The following is a 23788-nucleotide window of genomic DNA, read 5'->3' as shown; positions in this document are numbered from 1 at the left end:
TATATATTAATTATCTTTTTAAAATAATTTACCTATTTTATTATTATATTTTTATTATAATAAAATAAGTAAATAAGTAATTCTGTACAGCTTTACAGTTTTAAATGTGAATATCTTGTGAATCTTTACTATTTAAAATGATTATTTTTTTAAAATATCATATATATATATATATATATATATATATATATATATATATATATATATATATATATATATATATATATATATATATATATACACACACACACATGCATGCAAACACACACACGCACGATAGCATACTCAATTACATTTATAATAAATATTAATTTTTTTGTTTGTTTTACTTTTAGGACAACATTTGATATTTGACAGCTATGTGTTATTTTAAATGACATTATTTCAAAATAAGTAATAAGTAGACAGTGGTTAAAAGATTTCAATTTAAATATGCGTCTAAATCCTCAGCCGCTGCTCTTTGTGTCCAGGAGGAGGCGCTGCTGCTCTCTCCCTCTCTCTCCCTCTCTCTCTCTCTCTCTCTCTCTCTCTCACACTCTCTCACTCTCTCTCTCTCTCTCTCTCTCTCTCTCTCTCTCTCTCTCTCTCTCTCTCTCCCTCCATCACTCACACTCTCTCTCTCTCTCTCCCTCTCTCTCTCTCTCTCTCCCTCCATCACTCACACTCTCTCTCTCTCTCTCTCTCTCTCTAATTAAAGTCGTGTGTGAGGTCAGTGCTGGCGGTGATGAGTCAGCGGGTGTCTGTCTGGGTCTGAGACTGACACAAACAAACCTCACAGAAAAGGCCTCTGTGTAACAAACATCATGAGTCTCAAGCTATTCTGAATGAAAGCAGCTGCTAAATGTATGATATGAATATTAATGCTTGGATTTTGAAAGTCATGCAAAGCATGTTTCAAGCCAACATGAAATTTAAATGGGCTATATTTACTTTCTGAACTGTTTCTATGCTGTGCATGATATTCTGAAGAAAATAATATTTCCATCTGAGCCACCTGTAATCAAGACACTTCTCTCTATTAAACCGTTTTATCACATTTTTACTTACATTTCTTTTTGTTGAAAATCCTGCTGGACTCAAAATAATAAGTTGAATTTCAAATAATTTGAAACAACAAATAATATATAATAAAATAGAATATAAAATATGAATGAGCAATATATAATTGAATAATATATAAAATATATTATTATTAAATAAGATTAATTCTTATGATTATCATAATTTTTGTCATTATTATTATTATTATTATTATTACATTTTTATAATTTATTTCTCTGAGGTTTTGTCATTTACAGTATTTTAAATTCATTAATATTAATAATGAAAACATAAATTATTTAAATATACTGTTGTTTTTAAATAGGCAAATAATTAAAATAAATGAAATGGCATTATAATTAATATTATTAATGGATTTTAAAATGTATTTTAAATTAAAGTAAAATGTTATTTTTAAAACAATTTTTTGAGATTAAAAAAATACTGAATTATAATTGTTTTATGAATAATAATTACATTTTTATTATAATTACATTTAACTCATTTTAATAATATTTAAGAATTAGATTACAAGAATGAGTTTAAATGTAAGCAGAAACATAGTTTAACAGAAGTTTAACTATAAATAATTTATTCTTATTATTCTTATTATTATTATATTAATTTAAAATGCTTTGAAAACACTGCAGGAAGCACATCTTCTCTGCTCAGATTTCTCTGCTGCTAGGTGGCGCTAAAGAGCCTGGAAGTGTCTGGCAGGAGCCTCTCAGGAAACAGGTTCAGTTTCACATGACAAGACTACAAATAACCTGGACATACGTCCCAGTTCCTGATGCAGCCCTGGAACAACAGGAAATGCTGCTCGCTGACAGGAAGTGCTGGAAGTCTCCTTACATGAACAATACTCGAAGAAAGGGAGCGGACCAAAGATGATCTTTTTTAACATCGCAGCTATGTGGGGTGCATGTTTGGCTGAAGTTAATAAGCAAGTGTAAATAAATGTCATGGGATTATTAATATTACCAGATTATTAAGTAAAATGTTATATATAAAACCATTATTACTCATAGTGTTAACATATTACAAAAACTGATGTTCACATTCACATTAATTTCTGTGATTTTGAAATGTACTGTATTTTTATAACATTAAAATTATAACATTAAAAATTTAAAAATTTAAAACAAAAACTTATTTAAAAATATAATCAGTCACATTTTGAAATGTACTTTCTTTTTAAACTATGAATAATAATAATACAAAAAATAATAACAATAATTATTATTTAAAAAACTTTTACTCAAAAATATAATAATTCACATTAATTTCTGTGATTTTGAAATGTACTGCATTTTTAAACTATTAATGTTAATAAAACATATTAACAATTATTACTTAAAATATGTAATAATTTGTTTAAAAAGTGTTTTTTATAAAAACTTTTATAAAAAATATAATCATTCACATTAATTTTTGTGATTTTGAATTGTACTGTATTTTTAAACTATTAACAATAAGAATACAAAAAATAATAACATAAATTATTATTTAAAAATGTAATAATTTGTTTAAAAAGTGTTTTTTATATTAAAACTTTTATATAAATATATAATCATTTAAATAAAAAAAAAATGCTGTGTGTTATTCAGTTATTCAACAATATTAAAATACTACTACTAATAATAATAATTATTCTTTACATATATTTATGAATTTAATAACAGTGTTAGACAGTCAATAATATATTATTAATATTATTTAAAATGCTGATGCTATTCAATTATTCATCATTATGCAAATAATAATAATAATAATAATTATTATTATTATTATTTCCATATATTTATGAATATAATAACAGTGTTAAACAGTCAATAATCCTTTATTAATATTAATTAAAAATGCTGCTGTTATCAAGTTATTAAACACTGTTAAATTGCCTGTTAGCTGGACGCCTGCTTTCCCGAAGCCTGAGACGGACACAGATCGGCCGAGTGCATGGAAATCAGACTAGAACGGAGTGAGGTGTGTCTATTTTTAGCCGGTGTGTGTGTGTGTGTGTGTGTAGATGAGGAAGGATATCTTGACATCAAAACAAAGCAAGGACATGCAGAACAAAACGAGAAAATAATGCAACACAACACAACTACTATTTGCCAATGTGCGAGCTCTGAATAAGCACCGGTCTGAGCGCAAGTGCCAGGTTTTGCCGGGAGATTGTGCACTGATCGCCATGGCGACCGCGGAATGAATTTGTAGCAAAGTGCTTATTCGGAGCTCAGGGATTGATGAAAGAAAGCTTTTAAAAGGAGCAAACCTGATTGGCTGGTGCTGTTGTTGCGTAGGGGACACTTGTGGCAGGAGTTGTTGCTGCAGAGACAGTAGCAGGCGTAGCACTGTACATCATGGGTACTTTTTCAGGAAGGGAACCATGGAAGCAATGAACAGGTAGGTGGAGCATTATGGAAACAGGTGTTTGGTAGGGTTTTTGTAGTTTGTTTTGGTCGTTTAGCAATGGTGTATATCACAGAGCAGCGAGCCATCGTTAGGTTAAACCAGCGGATGGCATGCAATCACGATGCAAAGCGAGAGAAGCATGGGAAACAAAACCATAAAACAACAAAAGAAGAGGAGAAAGGCTGATTATAAATCACCTCAAGGAAATTTAACAGCATTATCAGTTTGTACCCAGAGAAGTCTGGCGCGAGCGGTTCGTGCACGAGCGGATTCACACTGATCCTGCGGTCTACGGAAAACTACACACAAGTTCAGGATCGAGTCCACTCTTTCTCTAGGAAACTGATCAAATTTCCCAATCAACTCTACACAAGCCTATCATTCACTAAAAAAACCAATGACTGTTTGCAATAATCAACTGATAATAATAATTAGAATAATAATGGTGACTGTAAAAATAAAAGGTATAATATATATGAATTGTATACAAAAAGACCACAGTAAAAATGTAAAATATATTTAAACAATAATAATAAAATCCACCCAAATTAATTTAGAATGAATGGAATACATAAAATATAAAGAATTACAATTTAAAACAATTAAATAATACTGTAAAATTTATATGAATTTAAAAATTATAAACTTTAAATTTACAGTAAAAATGTAAAAATAATATGAATGTTTAAACCATAAAAATAAAATCAACAAAAAATAATTTAGAATGAATGAATGTTAAATACATAGAATTCCTATAATTATAATAATGATTTAAAAAAAAATGGAATTTGAAATAATTTAAAACAAACTGAATAATAATGTGTAAAATATATATAATTCCAATAATAATAATAATAATAATAATAATAATATTTTTATTAAAATAATTTTAAATAATCTAGTTAACGTGAATAAATAAAATATATAGACCTACGGTAAACAATATTATTAATAATAAATGTAATTAGAAATAAAATCTAAACAAACTGATAACATATACATAATAATAAACATAGTAATTAGAACAAACTGAAAACATACAGAACTACTATAACAATAATAATAATAAAAATAAGTATGTTAAATATGCACTTAAGCAAACTTTAAACAGCAAAACCCCAGAAAGAGAAATGTGAATATTTCAAACAAACCGAGTGCTCTTGCAGGTGAACAGAAGCAGAATAAAGCAGAAAACGGATGCTAATTTGGTGTTTTGTGTGACGTGAGTGTCTCTCAAGCTTCAAATCACCTGCAAGAGCGACTAGATCTCTACGTGAGCAGGAGAAAACAGACACAGACAGACACAGACAGGAAGAGGAGGAACCTACCAATGCTGCTAGCAGGAGCCATGCACAGAACTGACCCTGTGACCATGCAGTGAAGAGTGGAGAGAGGTTAATAGGGAAGAAAAACATATTAGACACAGAGCCAGAGATTCAGTATTCAGCATGCCATACAAATCATTATAGATCGCTCGCTCCACCGTGTCGTCATTCCGGTAAAAACTCAGCGGATTCCGGGAAGATAAACTGGATCAATATTCGCAAAGGGCCGCAATGAGAAGACAGGAGCTTAGCATTGTGAAATTAGAGCGCAGGGAAACCGTGTAGGAGAAGAGGAAGAGGGAAACAGGGCTAAAAACTAGCCACACACACACACAAGAGAGTCATGCGGTGAGCCAACAGCCACTCCTACGGTTAAAATAGACATAGTGCTGTTACAAAAGCCCCAGAGCTGGAGAAGAGGGAGGAACAGGGGCACAAGAGGACGCTGAAAGGAAACACAACCACCATGTGGGTGTGTGATGACAAAATACACCTACGAGGGATTAGACAGCCGGACTCGCTCTGAGACCCTACACACGGAGAGAGCTTCATCTGTGTTTACTGTTATTAATACTGCAGCGTGTTCGCCTACAGGTACAGAGCCAGAGAAGGTGGAATATATATATATATTTTACGCGGAATACATTTACAAAAAAATACAATACAATACAATATACAATAATAAAAAAATATACAAGGCATCTCAGAAAAAAAATTGTTTTATAACAATTTTAATTTATTCTAGTCATTTTTTATATTGACTAAATATTTTTTATAAATAAAATATGGTTATTAAAATGTTACAGCAATTTCATCGGCCAGACAAATTATTCATTTAGATAAAAAAAAAAAAAAATAGAAATATTTGAAATATTTGAAATAAAGAATATTTTTAAATATTTAAATTTAATGTATAATTTTTTTGTTTAAATAATTATATATATTTATTTTTACACACAAGTTTGTAATTTCTGCAATTTTGTAGTGAAAGACAAATGTCAAAGTTTATTTAAATTAATTCTAAAAAAAATGCAATACTATTTTAGTACCATTGAGATATTATTAGAGATTTTATTTATTTAATTTTATTGAGTTTTTATTTCTTTAAACTTTTTTATTTACATTTTTTGTTTGAATTATTTTGTTTTTTATGTATATCTATTAATATTTTTTAATTTTCATTTCAGTTTTAGTTTGAATTATTTAAGCAATATTTTAATAAAACGAAATTTTTACTCAACGACAATAATTGCAATCAAAAACTGTAATACATTATGTATTGGCCAGTATTGATGGGTATCGATCTATATATATATATATATATATATATATAAAATCATTGCGCTGTATCAGTACATTTGTAAATGCATTTTAGCATGCAGATCAAAGCGCCTCTGTGAATTTTCTAATTTAATCTATGGCCCGCTATCATTTTTAGATCAAAGTATCCCAGCAGTACTGTCCAAATTAAAGTCAGCAGTGCTCTCAAAATAACGTCTGTATTTTCCCTTCTAAAAAAAACCCCGTTATGCATTAGTATTCCGTGCACACACACTGCATGCAAATTGGGACACGTTGCTGTTTAAAAGCCTCGGTTATGACGTTATGCCAGGATCGGGGAAGAGAAAAGGGTGTAACGTTTAGAGGGTGACCCAGGGATTAATACAAAGCAGTGCTGGTGGAGTGTGTGTGTTTGTGTGTGTGCATGTGTGTGTGTTCTCACCTGTGGGAAAGAACGCAGCGGTGGGCTGCTGGAGCTGTGCATTGGCCAAAGCCTGTTGGTAGTGCAAGACACTGGGGTTGAAGAGCGTGCTGGCCCCGTTACTCTTTTCTAGCGCCTGTCTCTTTGGTAGGGGCTGCAGGACTCCATGGGGAAACGCCTGAGCGTGAAAGAGTACATGCACCAGTTAAACCAGTCTTGCACCACTTCTGTATCCATGCACATGTTGACTGGAAGCTGCATCGCTCTGTTTTACACAAGGACGACGACAACCGTCGCTAGATACTTAAGCAAGGCACTTACGTTTACTAAATAAAGCTACTTTACTTTGAAAGACGACACAACATTCTTTTTTCAAAATTGACTACAATGTGACTTTTACTGTTTATATCAAAACAAAGAAGCCAAATTAAAAACTTCTGTGAGTCGCTACAGTACATTAAAAAAGCTACATGCAAAGCAAAAGGTGAAAGGTCATAGTACCAGATCTACAGATGCCTCGAGGGGTCGCTTCATTGCTTTGGCAGTCGACTGAGTCTTTTAATAGCAGGCAGCGAGCACATGATGGCAGTGGGCCAATGGGATTCAAGCGTATTAACATACAGGTAACAGCAAGCAGAGGTGCATCATGGGGACAGCATTGCATTGTGGAATAGGTGAGAAGGAAAAAAAACAAAAACAAAAATAATCTGAATGCAGTAATACCACATACAAAACAATAGGCATGCACATAAACGGAAAAACTTGTCTCAAAGAAACATTTGACTACGTTCTGAATTAGTACGAAAGCACAAAGCATCTACAATACCTGTGTTAAAAGTGTCAGAAATCAAGAGTCTCACCATTTACCAATCAAACGTCAAACACGCTAATGGGATTGTAGATATTAGTGTTATGAGAGCTCGCTGCATCAAAAACACACCCGATATCTGTGTGCATAATTCAAGTTGTGTCAGGTAGGCATCAACGTCATCTGGCTCTGTTCGGATGCAACGTGAGGTTGCATGCTCTCTATTAAGACTGGAATTGGGTGTAATCCGCATGGGCCAAGTTAGCCAATTCGACCGGCGCTCGTCAGGCGATTTTAACATGGTGCGGCGAAAATGCTGTGACATTTACCAGCACTTAGCAAAAAGGAAACAAAAGGACACCGAAACGCCTTCCCTGACATTTGTTTCTGTCACAATGTGTTGCAATTTCTTACCAACTAGCAACATGTAAATCATAAAGGTCACGGAACCAAAAGAAAACAACTGATGTGATTGATCACAGAATGTGGAGCTCTGTTTATTCTTATATTTGAGTTTTTATTTATTGTGGCCCATTTTAATGTCTTTCTTTTTACATTTAAATATTTATATGCAACTAACACATTGCAATATTCCTCGCCAATAAAATGCCATGCAAAAGTACTGGTAATAAGTAAAGATGTGGCAGCAAAAAAAGGACGCTTGAAATGAGATGACGCCATGCAGAAATGCTTGAAATCAGAATAGCCACACACCAAAAAAATCGGATGTTGAATGGAAAAGAAAAAATGCATGTTTTTCTTTATAATAAAGTCACAGCAAAAGGGTACGAGGGAAATATAATGCATCATTTAAAGACATTTTATTGCAAGGAAAAACAAGTCTGGACTCTGCTCCAAAACCTAGTGAGCTGCATTGTTGTCTACATAGGATGCAACCTTCTCAAGCATATATGACTTATTTGAAACACTCTACATAGGCATCAACTTAGTGCACTAGGTGTACTTCTGACGCAAAGTGCACTGGAGTCATAATTATTCATTCCAAAATAGTTTGTATTTTAATTGCAGCATTCACAAATAATGAATATAATGGCAATTTGTTATGATTTAACTACTTTAGTGATAGCTTTGGTGTTAAAATAGAACTGTATTGCTCTGTTTGTCATCTTAGGTTTTTTCACTGAGCTTGTCGCAATACATTCTGGGATTAAATTCTCCCTGAAGGATATCTGCTGCATGAATTTATGCAAAACAAGGCATCTTGGAAAGCAGCATAATAATGCACAAATCCTTTGGAACAGTCTTGGCGTCACGTTTATGAGAGTCTAGTGCCGTCTAGGAAGAAAGATCAGTAGGTTTAGGAACAGAGCTGGCAAGTACAACTTTTAATAAACATCAGAATAAGATGCACTTTAATTGTGCATGTTGAAGGTTTTCTTGTAACCAAGAGTTGAATGTTTTGCTCCCCTCCGCCAACATAGAGAACCATTAAAATAAATATGCCACCCACGGGGATTTATCATACAGAATTACATAACCTTCCACTGGTGAAAAAAACTAAACAAAACAAAGCAAAGAGCAACTGAAGAGCAACAAAAATGAAGAAACTATAACTGTATCATCTGACTTCTCTGGGGTCACATTTGGGATCGATTGCTTCAGCGTTCCTACAGTAACTGACCCGGTTTGAACCCTAGAAAAAAACCTGTTTCGTTATCTGCATTACATCATAATCAGGAAAGGACATTGCACCTTAAGGCTAACAGCGTTTTACCCTGAAGCCAAAGCTGGTGGTTTATCTCAGGTCAACAGAAATGCTCTGGCTTTATTTTCACTCTTGTTTTATTGTTATGGCTGGTGAGCCAATACTGTCCTTGCGTCAACCTCTGACCCAGACGTTACAGTGGAAAAAGACAAAAGGTTCAGGGCAAAAGCAAAAGCAAAAATGGAGTAAACAGCAAAACGAATGAGGCCAAGCGTGTGAATGCCATGACAGCAAATGCTGCAAACTAAAACCACACCAGTGTGAGATGTGCAAGCGGGAAAGCTTGCTGCCTATCATGGTGTCTACACCACAACCGAGTGAAGTGACCACACTATATTCACCCCGACGCAAGATGTTTCACATTTTTAACAGCAAGCTTCCCATGTTGCATGTGTTGCATCACATTGTGAGCTTGCAGGACCAAACTATATCCTTACTGTTATAATCAATAAAATAAGCGTGGCTGTGCAAGGAAACAATCATTTTCATTAAATGGCAAACTCATGCATGTCGCATTTGTTGCATCGCATTGCGAAGTAGACAATTTCATTGATTATAACAGGAGCAATCTAGTTTTCCTGCATTGCATTTCTTGTAATGCCGAACAAAGTGTTCACTTTTATTATAATCAACAAAGCTGTCTACACTGCATGCACACAATGTCAAGCTTTTTCACGCTGCATTGTGTTGCATGCAGTTTTAACAGTTTCAGAAGGAGCAAAACATGTTGCTTTGCACATTGCAGTGTAAATAAATCTGAACAGCGTCTTATAATCAGTGCTAGAACTGTTTACAGTCTAGTGATTCGATGCGACAAAACTAGATCACGTCACATTTGGTTGCATCTTGCAGCTTAATTAATTTTAATGGGGAAAATCTAGTGTTCTTGTAAGAGTGTAGAAGAAACTACATTACTCTCATTCTAATAAAAAAAAAAAACTGCACTGCAATGCTGCAATGCAACAATTCACTGCGACTTTATTATTATAAAAAAAGCTATCTGTACCACTAACTTGCAAGTTTCCTTACATCTCACCACTCTCCTCCGTTTATTTAAAAGCATGCAATACCAAGTTTCATTGTGTCACACCACTGGAGATGTGGACAGGTTTGCTGATTATAACAGGAGCGGTCTAGTTTTGTTGTGTTGCGTTGCATTGCTGTCTTGCAGCGTAGCAAAAAGATGCAATCAACAAATCTGTCTACACTGCAAATGTGCAATACTGCTTTTGATGCATTACTCACTTGCAGCAACTCAGGGTTTCATTCGTTTTTAAGGGAGCGCTGTTGTTTATTGCTCACTTGCAGTGTAGACAAAACTAGAATGCTGCCATAATCACCAAAACTGTCTACAATGCAAGTAACAATGCAACAAAATCCAAATAGCATACATGCAGAAATTGTGATGCAACAAAACTTGATGGCACCTGCTATAATCAAATCCATATACTATACATTGTGATGGTGACAAAACGCAACAAAACTCATTTACCGCAGTTTTTTGCACTGCTTACTTGCAGTGTAGAAAAAACTTGGTATGCTCCCATAACAAATAAACAAAAATATCTAGTCTGCAAGCGAGTTATGCATTAAAATTGCATGCATGCAGGGATTGCAACAAAACAATACTTTATAGCGCTGTTATTATCAAAGCCATACGCATAAAAAAACCCCTATATTTTGCAAGTAATGCAATGCAATTAACATTGGATGCATGGAAAGATAGCAACACAACAAAACTTAATCGCATCTGTTATAATCGGGTGCACAACACAAAAATAACAAAATAAATAACGTTGCACAAAACCCTATGCGTCATTTGCTTGCAGTGTACATAAAAAGATGCGAGTGATGCAAAAAATTGCATGAATTTAGAGATTGTGACAACAATAACTTATAATCGAAGCAGTACAAATTGCAAGACAAATTACAAAATTCAACATCTCTTGCTTACAGCATTGCACGCAACTGCAGTTCCGTTGCAATGCGTCGCTCGCTTGCAGTGTAGACATGCGTTTGAACTTGCAAACGAAAGAAGCCTGGCATGCGGCCCAAGATAGTTTCACTGTTTCATGCATTCACATCAGTTTGGCACAAAGATGTCATCCATCTCCTTAATTTAATCTCGACTGCTCTGAGGAGAGCAGGCCTCCCATTGGGCAGAGAAATGGGCAAGTAAGCTGCCCCGTGACCTTGTGCAGTCAAGAGTGTCAGCAAAGAAGCTTTTAAGCCATTGTGCTTATTATATTAATATCCTATTCCTAATAATGATCGCATCAGTACGATACTAGATGGATAAGAAGTGAGAGTGATTTTTATCACATGACAGTCTTCTCAAGCAGCTTGTCTCTTTGTCTCTCTCTCTTTACTCTGTTTAAAAGGACTAAAATACTCCAGGGACGAGATAAGAGAGTCGACACCGATTTGGCACGCAATCCCCGCCCAGAATCGAGAGATGGGTCATGGCTATATAATAATAAAGCAGTGCTCCACATTTAATGTGCTAACATCATCAGATATCTCAAATCGCAACCTCCGCGGGCACGTCTCAACATGTGTTGTCAATTGATTTTATCATGCACAGAACCGAAAACGGTTTCACAATTCTAAGCACTGCCTTGGTTGCGATTCAATGTGTCGTGACAATGCGGTAAATTAAACTCTGCTGTAAATTAAACGCAGCTGGTGAGGCACGCTGGTGTAATTTGAAAACTCGTTTTGCACAACATGACTGTGTTAATGTAGAATTGTATGCATGTCATTTTGAAATCAATTGTGCGTGATTGGCTCACCATGGCTGCGGCGGCGGCCTGCGCGGCGACGGCGGTCTGGTTGGCCTGATGCTGCGCTGCTTTGATCTTGGCCTGCAGGTGCGCCGGAGGGTGGAAGTACTTGCACTTCTCGCGTGAGCAGCGGCTCTTGATGTAGTCCATGCACACGGTGACCGTGTTGTCGCTCGTGTCGATCATAGGGCTATCGCTAGGATGGGCGAAGCGGCAGTCGGTCTCGCCGCGTGCGCAGTTGCCCCGCTGAAACTCGCGACACACCTGGACGCAAACCAACACCCGCAGACAAAACAAACAGGGAACACAACAGAAATGTGCAAACAGAGACGTGAGTCATTGAAGTTTCAAGGCCTGTGTATGAGCACAGGTACATAAATAAACACACACCGAGCTGAATATTAACAAAGGCAGCGACAGCCTCTCGGTGTGGGAGGGATGCAGAGGAACAGAGCCTCTTATTATCACAGACATCAGTCAGTTGCTAAGTGATCGCACATTTAGTGACACACACACACACACACACACACACACAACCTTCAACTGTTATTGTTTCAACCACGCTGATCATCTTGCGGGGCAGCGCTGCATTGAAATGCCTCACACTTGTTTCTATCCTCTTCTCACACTTTTCCGCAATTAATTCAGGTCTTTGGTTTTCACAAACTTTAAATCTACTTCAAGTTCGAAAATCTCCTAGTGACCTTTGCTTTGTTCAAATGTTTAATGTTCAGAATCTGACCAAAAATTAATCTAATACTTACTTACTTAATTCTGACTGGTCTTCTTTCTTGCATACATTTGCATACTGACTGTCTTTATTTGGATCAGATTTTTATTTATTTATAAATATTTTGTACATTTATATGTAAACTCAATTATGATTGGTCTTGTATTTTCAATTATGATACAACTTTGTTATATATATTATAACATACTGAATTACTGCATATTGTTTAACTGTATATCATTGTTCTGTTTACATATAATTGCATACTAAATTATTATTAAATTTTCTTTCTTTTTTTATATTGAATTACAATAGGTACTTTTTAAAAATAGATTTACATGCGACATTATGACTGTTATTCTTTCTTGAATACATTTGCATATTGAATTATGATCGGACTTTATTTTAAATCATGATTTGTCTTTTATTTTAATTTTTTTTCACATGTAATGGCATTTTTACATAAAATTACATAATGACTTGGCCTTTCCTCCCTTACATGTAATTTCATTATTTTGCATTATATCTTGATCTACTGATCTTTTTTTTGGCCCTTTCTTAACACTTTACTATGATTAGTCCTTTTTCTTTTTTACATACATACTTTTTTTGTTACATACTGTATACTTGCATAGTACAATGTTTTTCCACATCTTACACTGTCCTTTACTTGGTGATATTTTTGGATGAATGAAATGAGGGCCTCATAATGTCTCTGTGTGAGGCGTCACCTCGAGTTTGTCCGTGCGCAGGAGCTTCTGTGTGGAGGATGAGCTCTGCATGCTGACCGGCGGGCTGCCGGGGACGATGACCGGGGTGCTGGGGAGCATCTCTGTGGGGACCAGACTCATGCCGTGGCTCATGGGAGTCAGATACTGCGCGTAACTCAATCCAGGGTTCGAGCCCAGACCTTGGCTGACAGGAAATGTATGCTGTGCAGAAGACAATTAATATGAAAGAATTGCAATTTGACGAAAAAAAGAGAAGCAGTTAACCCAAAAAGTATGTTTCTTCATCAGGTTTAGAGAATGTAGCATTCCATTTCTTTCTCAGCAATGGATGCCTTGCAGTGAATGGGTGCCGTCAGAATGAGAGTCCAAACAGCTGATAAAAATATCACAATAATCCACAAGTAATCCACACCACTCCAGTCCATTCAGTGAAGCCAAGAGCTGCGCGTTTGTAATAAACAAAGCCATCATTAAGACGTTTATCATTAAACCATTGCTTCCAGCTAAAATACAAGTTGATAATCCTTAATAATCCTTCCTCCAGTGAAAAAGTCCATCTCCTGTTGTCTCTTACATCAAAATACACCCACATATTTGTTTCGGACTGCTTTGGCTTGTAAATGGTGCTTGATCTGTGCAGATTTCTCTCCTGATTCAGACCAGAAGACTTTTTCCCTGTAGGAAGCATTATTATGGATTATGGATTCTTAATGATAAATTAGTTTCTTATGGGAAGGAGTGGTTTGGATTATTGTGACGTTTTTATCATCTGTTTGGAATCTCATTCTGACGGCACCCATTCACTGCAGTGCACCCATTGGTGAGCAAGTGATGCAATGCTTAATTTCACAAAACCTGATGAAGAAACAAACAAATCTACATCTTGGATGGCATAAGAGTGAGTACATTTTTGGATAATTTGAATAACTATTACTTTAAGTAAAGTAAATATGAAGAGTTAATTTGCAAAAATAGATTACATAAGAACATTTTTCATTGTGCATTCAAATTTAATCTCTGCTAATCTCAATCAAACTGCAGTTGGGTTATTTTGATTGGGTCAAAAAAAAAAACTAAACAAGAAAACAGCTAATTAACACAATAAAACACAACAAAAACATGATTACATGATAAGAAAAAAAGTTCTCTGTTTTTGCACTTAAACTCTTCGTATGCATCTAGACAGAAAGACGAGTAGACGGTTCTCACCACTGGTTGCATGGTGGTGCCCGGGATCATGAACTGCATCTGCTGCGCCAGCATCGCTGCGGCGGTCTTCTGCTGGATGAGATTGTTGCGTCCGTTGATTTCCAGCTGCGTCTTCAGATGCGCCGGTGGGTGAAGGTACTTACAGTTTTCTCTCGTACACCGACCCTACAGCCAGAAAAATCAGGAAAATAAGTTTCTCCTGGTTTAAGTAATCTCGCATTTATCTCAGAAGAGTCTCGGCTTCAGCAAAAGTCAGAGATCTCAAGTCTTAATGATCTGAACTGCTATTTACATTATTAACTTCATCGCTCTATTCTCTGACTGTTTGACAAATAATGACGCATTATCTACAGTAAACGTTGATAACCTGAAAAAAATATTTTTATCAACACAGAAACGACACTGCAACATACATGAAAAACAAGCAGCAATGCAGTGAGGATGTCTGCATTGCACTGCAATATTTATTAAGGAGGCCAAAGTTAGACGAATATTCTGCCCAAGGTCAAGCGTGTGTTTGCATTAAACCTCCGCTGCAGGATATCCGGTGACACGGGAGGCCGAACTGATACCGGGATGTGAGAAACAGTGGAGGAGGGGTTAAAAACGCAGCGGTAGCACATACTGCGGACATGCAGAGACACAGAAAGAGAATCTCACTGCCTCTGCAGATGCTGCGTCACCCTGCATGAGCTCTACAGCATCAGCTGCTCGCTGGAGGTGTGAGATCTCCACAGTAACCTTGAGCACAGATATCACACGCTCATGCTACTCACAAAACAAGACAACTGAAGAAAACAACCACAGATCTCATTAAATAAAATAATAATTGCTTTATTGAAACTTTTAATTTTCAGATTGAGATATATATATATATATTAGAATTTTCTTTTTCTAAATTGTTTCTTTTATTTGTATTTAAAGTCTCTACAAAATGTAAAAAAACTATATTTTCAAATTATGTAATTACATGATTTAATTACACACATTTGCTTGTTTTATTTCTGTTTTTAACGTTTCGGATAAATTAAGAAATACTAAAATAAATATTTAAATTTTTTTAATTTACATGCTTAGAATTATATATTTTAATTACACATTTTTATTTCAAAATTATGTATTTTTAATTTCTTTATTTTATTCAATGTGTTTGTATATTAATTTTATTTTTACATTTAAATTAATACTAATTGATGTATTTTAATATAATATTTCATGTTTAAAATATTTTATACAATGTATTTAAAATTTAGGATATCTTCTAAATAAAAAAAAATATTTGAAATATTGCTATACTTGGTATAAAAGAAATGCAAATTTAAATTTAATTGCACAAAATTATTTTTTAAAATTCTACTATTTTATTTTTCATTAGTTGAATTTGCAATCAAGCACTCTCAATACTGCTGTTTTTAATACTTCTGCAAAATAAAAAAAAATGTTTTTTTTTTACAAAACTACCGTCTACCGTTTTTTGCTCTTTATTTATTTTTTGTCTTTAGTTGTGATTGCAAAGTCAGGATCAATGTTAATATTGTTTAGGCTTTTTTTTTTTTTTTAAGGTTTTGTTTTGAATCTTTTCCAATAATTTGTTGGAGTGCCAATACCTTTAAAAAACATAAATACAGCCAATTTGACATGTTTTGTATGGAGATAAGCAGTTTCATCAATAACTTAAGTATTAATATGACTCACCTGTGTGCAAGTCTACTCTTATATAGAAATATAGTTTTCTGTATTTATTACTTTTCTGTATGGGTTAAGTCTACGTTTTTAAATTTGACTAAATCTGGACTTACTTCATTAAACTCTTTCTCTAACTGTCGGATCATTACTGTGAAACTATCTTGACACCTTAACAAGCTCATTACTAACCAGATACAATGCCTCATAAATGCAAAATGTATAAACCACATGCATTTTGTGCATATTTCACTATAACCGAATTCCATAATTTTGCATTTAATTATAATGAAGTATATGTCTGCATCAAGGGTATAAAGCAGAGACATGAACCATATAGGCTTTTGTGTGCTCTCTGCATTGTTGCAGGGAGGTCACAAATCCCTTGAAAACATCTTCGAAGCGTTGGCAGGAATGTGCACGCTCAGCTTATCTGAGGTCTTGCTTGCTTACGGTGGTTTTTGACAACACGGATAAAACCGCAAGACGTCCAGGTATCCTTCCTTACTCGGATTACAATGGAGATAGTGTGCTATAAATAACACAAAACTAGATCTAAACGGAGCACGGCTGTCATTTCAATGATTTCCAAACAGTTAAACAATGCTGAATCAGCTCACTGCGGCTCATGAGCATGAGCACTGCAACGGCACGAGCTGAGATATCTGACTTTAGTTAATGCGGCCGAGACCTCGGGTGATTAATCAGACCCAAAATATGATGCACTTGCAATCATTTAAAAGCTATATGTTATCGACTGAAGGTCAAAGCTTTGTGTTTTCGCTCAATTATTCATTAATGCATCAACATCTATAGAGGTGAGCATCTCAGTGATTCCACCAAATTACTGTGGATTAACTATAAATGATCATTTATTATCAACACATAGTCATTATAGGCCAAGCTTAAGACAGGTCTAGACACCGAACACCCTCAAATTCCCAAATATGCAGCGCTGTAATCCACAGGATCAGGGTGCTGGTGCAAAGGGGCTATCAGTATCTCCCTGCTGGAGTAACAGTGTTGTTTAGCCATCCTGCCAAAAGCTGAGAGGTGTCAAAGTCAATCAGTCTTTGGGCCGAAAGACGGACTCTCGTGGCATCTGACGGAGTGATGGATGGTGAGGATAACGAAAGACATCCGATAGAGGAATTTCACCGCTATCAGGATTTTCGGATGCTGTGCAAAGGATCGTATTGGAAAAAGTATGAGAGGTTTGATGTGCTGTGTTGAGAGGAGACTGCTGATTCAATAATGAAGGTCTATTTTTACTGGCGAACTGGGCAGGAATGGTTCTGATGGAGGACGACCAGAAGCTCTGGATCGAATGACCAATCTTCAATGTGCTACACAATACTGCATCGCTGCAGTTAATGGAGGAATCAGATTTAGAAATCCATTATGCCGAAAAAAGCATTATATACTGTAGGAGACAAAAGTTTGAGAATCATTAAAAAAAGAAGTACAAGGTTTCTGGTTAATGTTCAAAACATGCATTCATCAATGCTTAATCTAGTTTAGTTTACTGCATCTAGTGTCCTGCATTTTTTTATTTATTTTTTAAGAGTGAAAAAAAATGAATCTGAATGTAAACTGAATTGAATTCTAGATGTAGCATAATCTTACTCTGTGTGTTCACACTGACAGCAATTAAACATATACATACATTTGTAAAGTTTATGCATATACAAATGTCAGAAAACTTTCTTTGATAAATTGGCATTCTACAGGCTTATATGTAATTTCTATACTCTTGAAATACAAACTGGATTAAACAAAGGTACGTTCATACTGACAGTGACTAAACTGCATTAGTTTGGCAAGATGCTAAATTATCGGCTCCCATTTGACCACTGTATTCAACAGTATCAAGTGAAGGATTGCACAATAATCTCTATATTGCCTTAAAACAGCAACCTTAATTGTAAATGACTGACTCACTTTGCTTTCTTGCTGCAAACTGTTGTCAGTGTGAACGCTCCTTGACATCTATTTACACTGTGTCCTTACTATACCTGACAATACAAAGCAACATGCAATCAATTTTTCTTTTGCTCCATTTTATGTCTGAAATGTATGAAATGTATGAAAAAGACTAACACCACATCATAATTTAATTTGAATTGAACTGCTTCAATTTGACAAGATGCCATACATTCAGCATCCAGTGAAGGATTGAGCAATTGTTCTATAGTTGCTATATATATATATATATATATATATATATATATATATATATATATATATTATTGCTGCAAACTGCTGTCAGTTTGAATGCCCATTTACATCTATTTACACAAGCAACAGACAATCCAACTAGTTTTACTTTTTAGCATTTAGCATCTTGAAAGTAAAAGGTTTTACCACTTGTAATCTGAATTTAAGTGAACGGGTTAAAAACTGTGCCCTATTTAACTACAGTACAAGGTCAAACGGTTTCTGATTTGACTGAATTTGTGACTTTGTGCTGTATTTTTAATTTTATAAAGACTGAAAGTTTACTTCTCATGCCACAGCTGGTTAGCACATGTACTTTCAAAGACATGACCAGCCTCTGTCTTCTGTAAGTGAAATTGAAACACAGCCCAGATGTTACTACTCAGGTTGCATTCAAACTACTGTTTGTGTCCAATTCAGTGAAAAATAAATACATCTGGAGTCATTTTGACCTCAAAGGAAATACACAAATATTACAATTGCCAAAGCCCCTTTGTTAACAATGTTAGCGAACAATATAAGTCAATGTTTGGTTTTATCTACCAAACAATAATGAAAAATTGGTTTATAGTCTCGTGGGCGGTGGTCCCTTGGACACTACATGTCTGAACAAATTAGTTATTGCGGGATGTAGAAAACACTACAATCTGCAGGGCTCAAAGGAAGTACTTGACACAAACATACTTCAAAATGGTGATACAATCTCTCTGATTGACATGAAAATCAAGCAAATTTTGATGTGAAAGGCAGGGAACCATTCTCTGAACCACACTGTAGTGCATTCAAGCGTCGTGAGTGATCTAGCTAGCGCTGATTGAAAGTACAGTGGGTCACGATGGGCCCGTCACTGTCCCGCATGGCACTTAAATAAATAGGCTTGATTACGAAGGTATGGTGAGAGAGAGAGCAGGATCAAAGAGGCTTAATGGGATAAGCTCCTGGGAATGCTGACAAAGACATGAGTGTCCTTGTCTTCATGTTGGGACTATCGTCGGACTGTCCCGGTCTTATTCCTGAATGTGGCAGAACTGAATTCAGAATGTCTTTGGATTCAGATTCAGTTCCAGAATTTGAATTGAGGTAGCAAACAGGATGCAGAATTGCAATTTGAATGAACGATATGCGTATTTTGACAGCCGATGCCAAAATCTTGGAAAGCACGGGGGGCGATATAAATCCGATATGATTATTATATATATATTTTTTTCATATTTACGAGATTTTGAATCATTTAACAATGGATTTAAAAAATAAATGTGTAAAATAAACATACTTATACTTTAGATGAGCATGTATTTATCACAAATAAATAAATATTAAATAAACAATCGTGATCATGGTGGATAAAACTGCACACTTTAGTGGACGACCGATATATTGCCAAGGCCGATAAAAACGTATCGGCCGATGCCAATATTTGAAGCATGCCAAAAATCGGCAGGTAAGTATTTCTGCTTGGCCGATGTGTTCGAGAATTAAATGTTCACTATTCATTCAAAGATTTGTATAATTATATAAATGCGTATTTGCTTAATGCTGACGGTAAACGAGAAAGCATTATACTGCTTGCCTAATATAAAAGCAATCATTATAATACTTTCATTATAATACTGTGAGCACTGTGTGCACCGTCAAAATAAAAGTCCCGCCTTGAACACATCGCCCAAGCAGAAAAACGTACCTGCCGATATTTAGCATGCTGCAAATATTGGCATCGGCCGATAAGTTTTTATTGGCCTTGGCAATATATCGGTCGACCACTTAAAAGAACAATAAATAGACAGATAGAATGACAGGTAGAGCAATAAACCTAATGATTGGAGGATTATATACAGACAAAATGACAGAGAGACAGACAGAAAGAAATATAGATAGATAGACAGACAGACAAAATAAATAATAGTCAGGCTAAATAGCAGACAGATAGATAGAATGATAGACAGTAAGAGACAGATACAGACAAAACAACAGACAGACAGAATTATAAAATGATAGACATTATTATAATATGATAGATAGATGGATGGATGATGATGATGGACTGATAGAAAGACAGAATGATATAGATAGAATGACAGATAGATAGAACGATAGAGCAATATATATATAGATAGATCGAGAGATCCGTTTAGCTGTGAACAGATAATAATGGTGATTTGATGATGATGGTGATGAGATTTGAACCCGTGTCACCCACATGAGCACCACACACACGTGCCGCGTCACACCACAGCTGTTTCAGTGCATTAGGGAAAGTCTTTCAATCAGTTGTGAGCAGCGGGAGGGTATCAGGTAACCAGAAAGCTTTTAGATAGATTAACTCCACTTACTGTGAATGACTGCTCTGAACCCCTAAAAGCTCTCGGCTCTTTCAAAGCACCGCACCTGAAACATGGCAAATGCAGCACCAACACCATCAGTGACAGCAAATGCTCCTCACACCAATCCCACATAGGATTGGGAACGCTGCTGCTCATTTCATGGAGAGATTAGGATTAAAACCATTTAACCCATTTAATATCCGTGCCTCAAACTCAAGAAAAGCAATTCCCATCCCTCGCCCATATACATCAAGCGCATTTTTTAGAAAATTACCTTTTAGGTGAACATGCTAATTAGGGTATAACTGAGGTCAAACAGAAGTTGGCTGGTGGAATTAATGTCTCTAAAAATAGTTTTCCACTGCAGAATAAAATCCCAGAATCTCTGTAAATTCCCAGAGCGTTTTTACTGTCATCCGTCTAACAACTTGCAGATTTCTGGAGGTGAAATGTTCACTCCATTATTTTACTAGGCCACTATGATTTCCACCATGTGAAAAACGCGGGGGGAATAGTGGGATCCAGTCATAAAAAATTAATTTTCCGTACACTGTAAAAAATTGCTGCAAAAATGCTACAGTAAAAATCTGTTAAATGGTAAACGGTAAGCTCCCCTACAATATACGGTGGAAAACTGTATTGGACATTACATGTAATTTTACAGTAGTATACCATTTTTGGAAGTGAAAATTAACCTATAATTTAGTGAATAACTGTAAATTGACATTTTCAGAAGTCCCTGCGTTACATTTCAAAATAGTTTTTCTTGTTGTTGTTGTTGTTGAAATAAGAGTTTCTTAGTTGTTGTTTTTTCTTATCAGTTGTATACAATAGGTTTGTATGCTACATCGAATGTTGTTAAAATTAGTTCATTGCATTATTTTAGGTTCATGTGTGTCTAATGTCATAGAATTTTTTTAACTTTTTAAGAATTTATAAAAAGCAGGTCATTACACTTATATTGCAATATGGCCTGGTATCTGTAAATCTTAATCCACAAAAAGACTTCAATATGAATTCTTGATATTCTTTGCATCTCTGTTTGAATAAATGGCGCAGACACAAAATGCTGTCTTACAAAACAAGGACATAAATACATGTAAACATCTCCAGAACAGTTCTGAGAGTCATTTCCAAATTAAAAGTTCGGTTTAACTTGAAGACATTGTGAAAGAAATATATTAGCCTACTATTGTTCAGTAGAATGTACTACAATTAAAATTGTTACATCTTTATTTTTTTAAGGAACAATCACAAAAAATGTCTTCCATGTTCTAATTGTAATAGTAAATATCCCTGTTTTTTTTTTAAAATAAAGTTTGTTTAATTTTTTTGATAACCAAAAAAAAAAAAAAAAAATACACAATACATAATTTCTAAAGGAAAAAAAAAATAATTTGGCTATTGTAAGAATCAATTTGAATAAATTAATTAATTTATGCATTCAAATAATTAGACATGTTAAAACACAGAATTTGTTAACAATCAAACAAGAATAGGGCCCCCAAACATGCAGTTTTTGTTAAACTTTTAATAAATCGAAGTGAAATTGTATAATTTTCATCATTTTAATCAATTAGACCTGTTTTTTTTTAATTATTAATCAAATTTAATTTAATAAAAAAAACTGAATAAAAAACAAACAAAAAAAAAACATACAAATTGAACGGATTTTCGATGAACTGCAGTGCATTGGGCTCGACTCCGGTTTCCTCGATGTTCCGACTCACAGTCAAAAGTAACCCGACTGCGTTGGTGGGTGGGAGACAAACACAAAGCCCATTTTCAGAGGAGCAGGAGAATTGAGCCTCAGTTGTAGCCTTCAACACCCAAACAGGGATTTGCATTCGGCTCTCAATGGGCCTCTATTCCAGCGGCACAGTCGGCGAGCTGCATTGCTTCTGATGAGGGCGGCACTCCAAACGCCGTCCTGATGGCTCAGCAAGTATTTACAGCTAAATAAAGGCTAGTTTCTCTCATTGTAAACACACAAACATTTCTCACAGCCACAAACAAGACATCCGCTGACTGTAATTCACTTACTTACCAAGAGTTTTTTTAGATCTTCAGGAACTTACTATTTCAAGGCTTTTGCAACTAAAGTGTGAATTTTCATAGGTATCTCAACCACAAAACAAAGGCCCTGCACAGTGGACCATCACAAGAAACAGAGACCCAAAGTCATGCCCTAGTAATCTGGCATCAGCCTGGAAATATATCTGTCAGTTTAAGTTGCTGAAGAGCAAACGGGAAAATTGGATTCAGTAGCAACTGATGGAGTCTAGCTTCCCTCTCATGCCTTCCTGCACACAGAACAGCTCCGAACTGTTCAGAAACGGGTGGAGCAGTGAACCCATGACGGTGTCTTGTGTCTGTGGCATGTTTTGGGTGGCTGCTCGTCCACAGACCACCAATGAGTTTGCTCTCGCGGTCAAAGGAAACTGAACTAAGTGACCCTGCCTGCAACCAGAACCAACAGGGCTGACGATGAGAAAGTAGGAATGGAAATAAACTTTCCCGGTTACTCTTCCGGAGTTCTGATCTATTTCAGCAGCTCCATTTTCCAACATATCATATGGAATACAACCTACACGAGTGCCGTTCAATGACATCACTTCCTGCTTTCACATGAGGGGGAACTTCTGGAGTGAAACCCAAACTAATGCAGGAATTGAAACATTGCACTATTTCTTCAACCTCACAGAGACTACTGGTCCGTAAGTTTCATTTCTATATAAATAAAATAAATAAAAGCATAATGTAATTATTAAATTAAATACGGCATAAAAAGTTTTCATATTCTCATAGTACTAATGTGTTGAAATTCACAATGTTGATTCCCATTAGATTATAAATTAAAAACTAATTTTTATTTTAAATCAGTGAAAAAGCAGTACAAATACCACCATGCAAGCGTACTTTATAATCTTAATATTCATAAATATTAAAAAAATGTATTGTATATGATAAAATACTATTTTGATCAAATAAAAAAAATAAACATTATTAAATATAATTATTTATTAAAAAATCTATAAAATAACTAAATAAAATAAAAATACTATTAAAATACTATTAAATATAATTGTGCTAA

General features: G+C 35.1%; 1 protein-coding gene across 13 annotated transcripts in view; it reads right to left on the bottom strand.

The window, feature by feature from the left end:
- Nucleotides 1-23788, bottom strand: part of LOC113044590 (muscleblind-like protein 2a) — a 61150-nt gene that overhangs the window by 3157 nt on the left and 34205 nt on the right. For 5 of the 13 annotated variants that reach the window (XM_026204691.1, XM_026204693.1, XM_026204692.1 and 2 more), the window contains exons 3-8: nucleotides 14474-14638; nucleotides 13265-13465; nucleotides 11813-12067; nucleotides 6988-7041; nucleotides 6508-6664; nucleotides 4788-4823 (exon numbers count right to left, since the gene is read on the bottom strand). In XM_026204691.1, the coding sequence (XP_026060476.1) occupies nucleotides 4788-4823; nucleotides 6508-6664; nucleotides 6988-7041; nucleotides 11813-12067; nucleotides 13265-13465; nucleotides 14474-14638 (868 nt within the window). Of the gene's footprint in view, nucleotides 1-3319; nucleotides 3415-4787; nucleotides 4824-6507; nucleotides 6665-6987; nucleotides 7042-11812; nucleotides 12068-13264; nucleotides 13466-14473; nucleotides 14639-23788 lie in introns of all 13 variants that reach the window. The other 8 variants (XM_026204696.1, XM_026204702.1, XM_026204700.1 and 5 more) reach the window with 8 other exon arrangements.

Source organism: Carassius auratus, chromosome 26 (genome assembly GCF_003368295.1).
Source record: "Carassius auratus strain Wakin chromosome 26, ASM336829v1, whole genome shotgun sequence".
NCBI classification, from domain to species: domain Eukaryota; kingdom Metazoa; phylum Chordata; class Actinopteri; order Cypriniformes; family Cyprinidae; genus Carassius; species Carassius auratus.
Note: the sequence above shows the minus strand (reverse complement) of the source record. Positions and strands in the feature narration are given on the sequence as shown.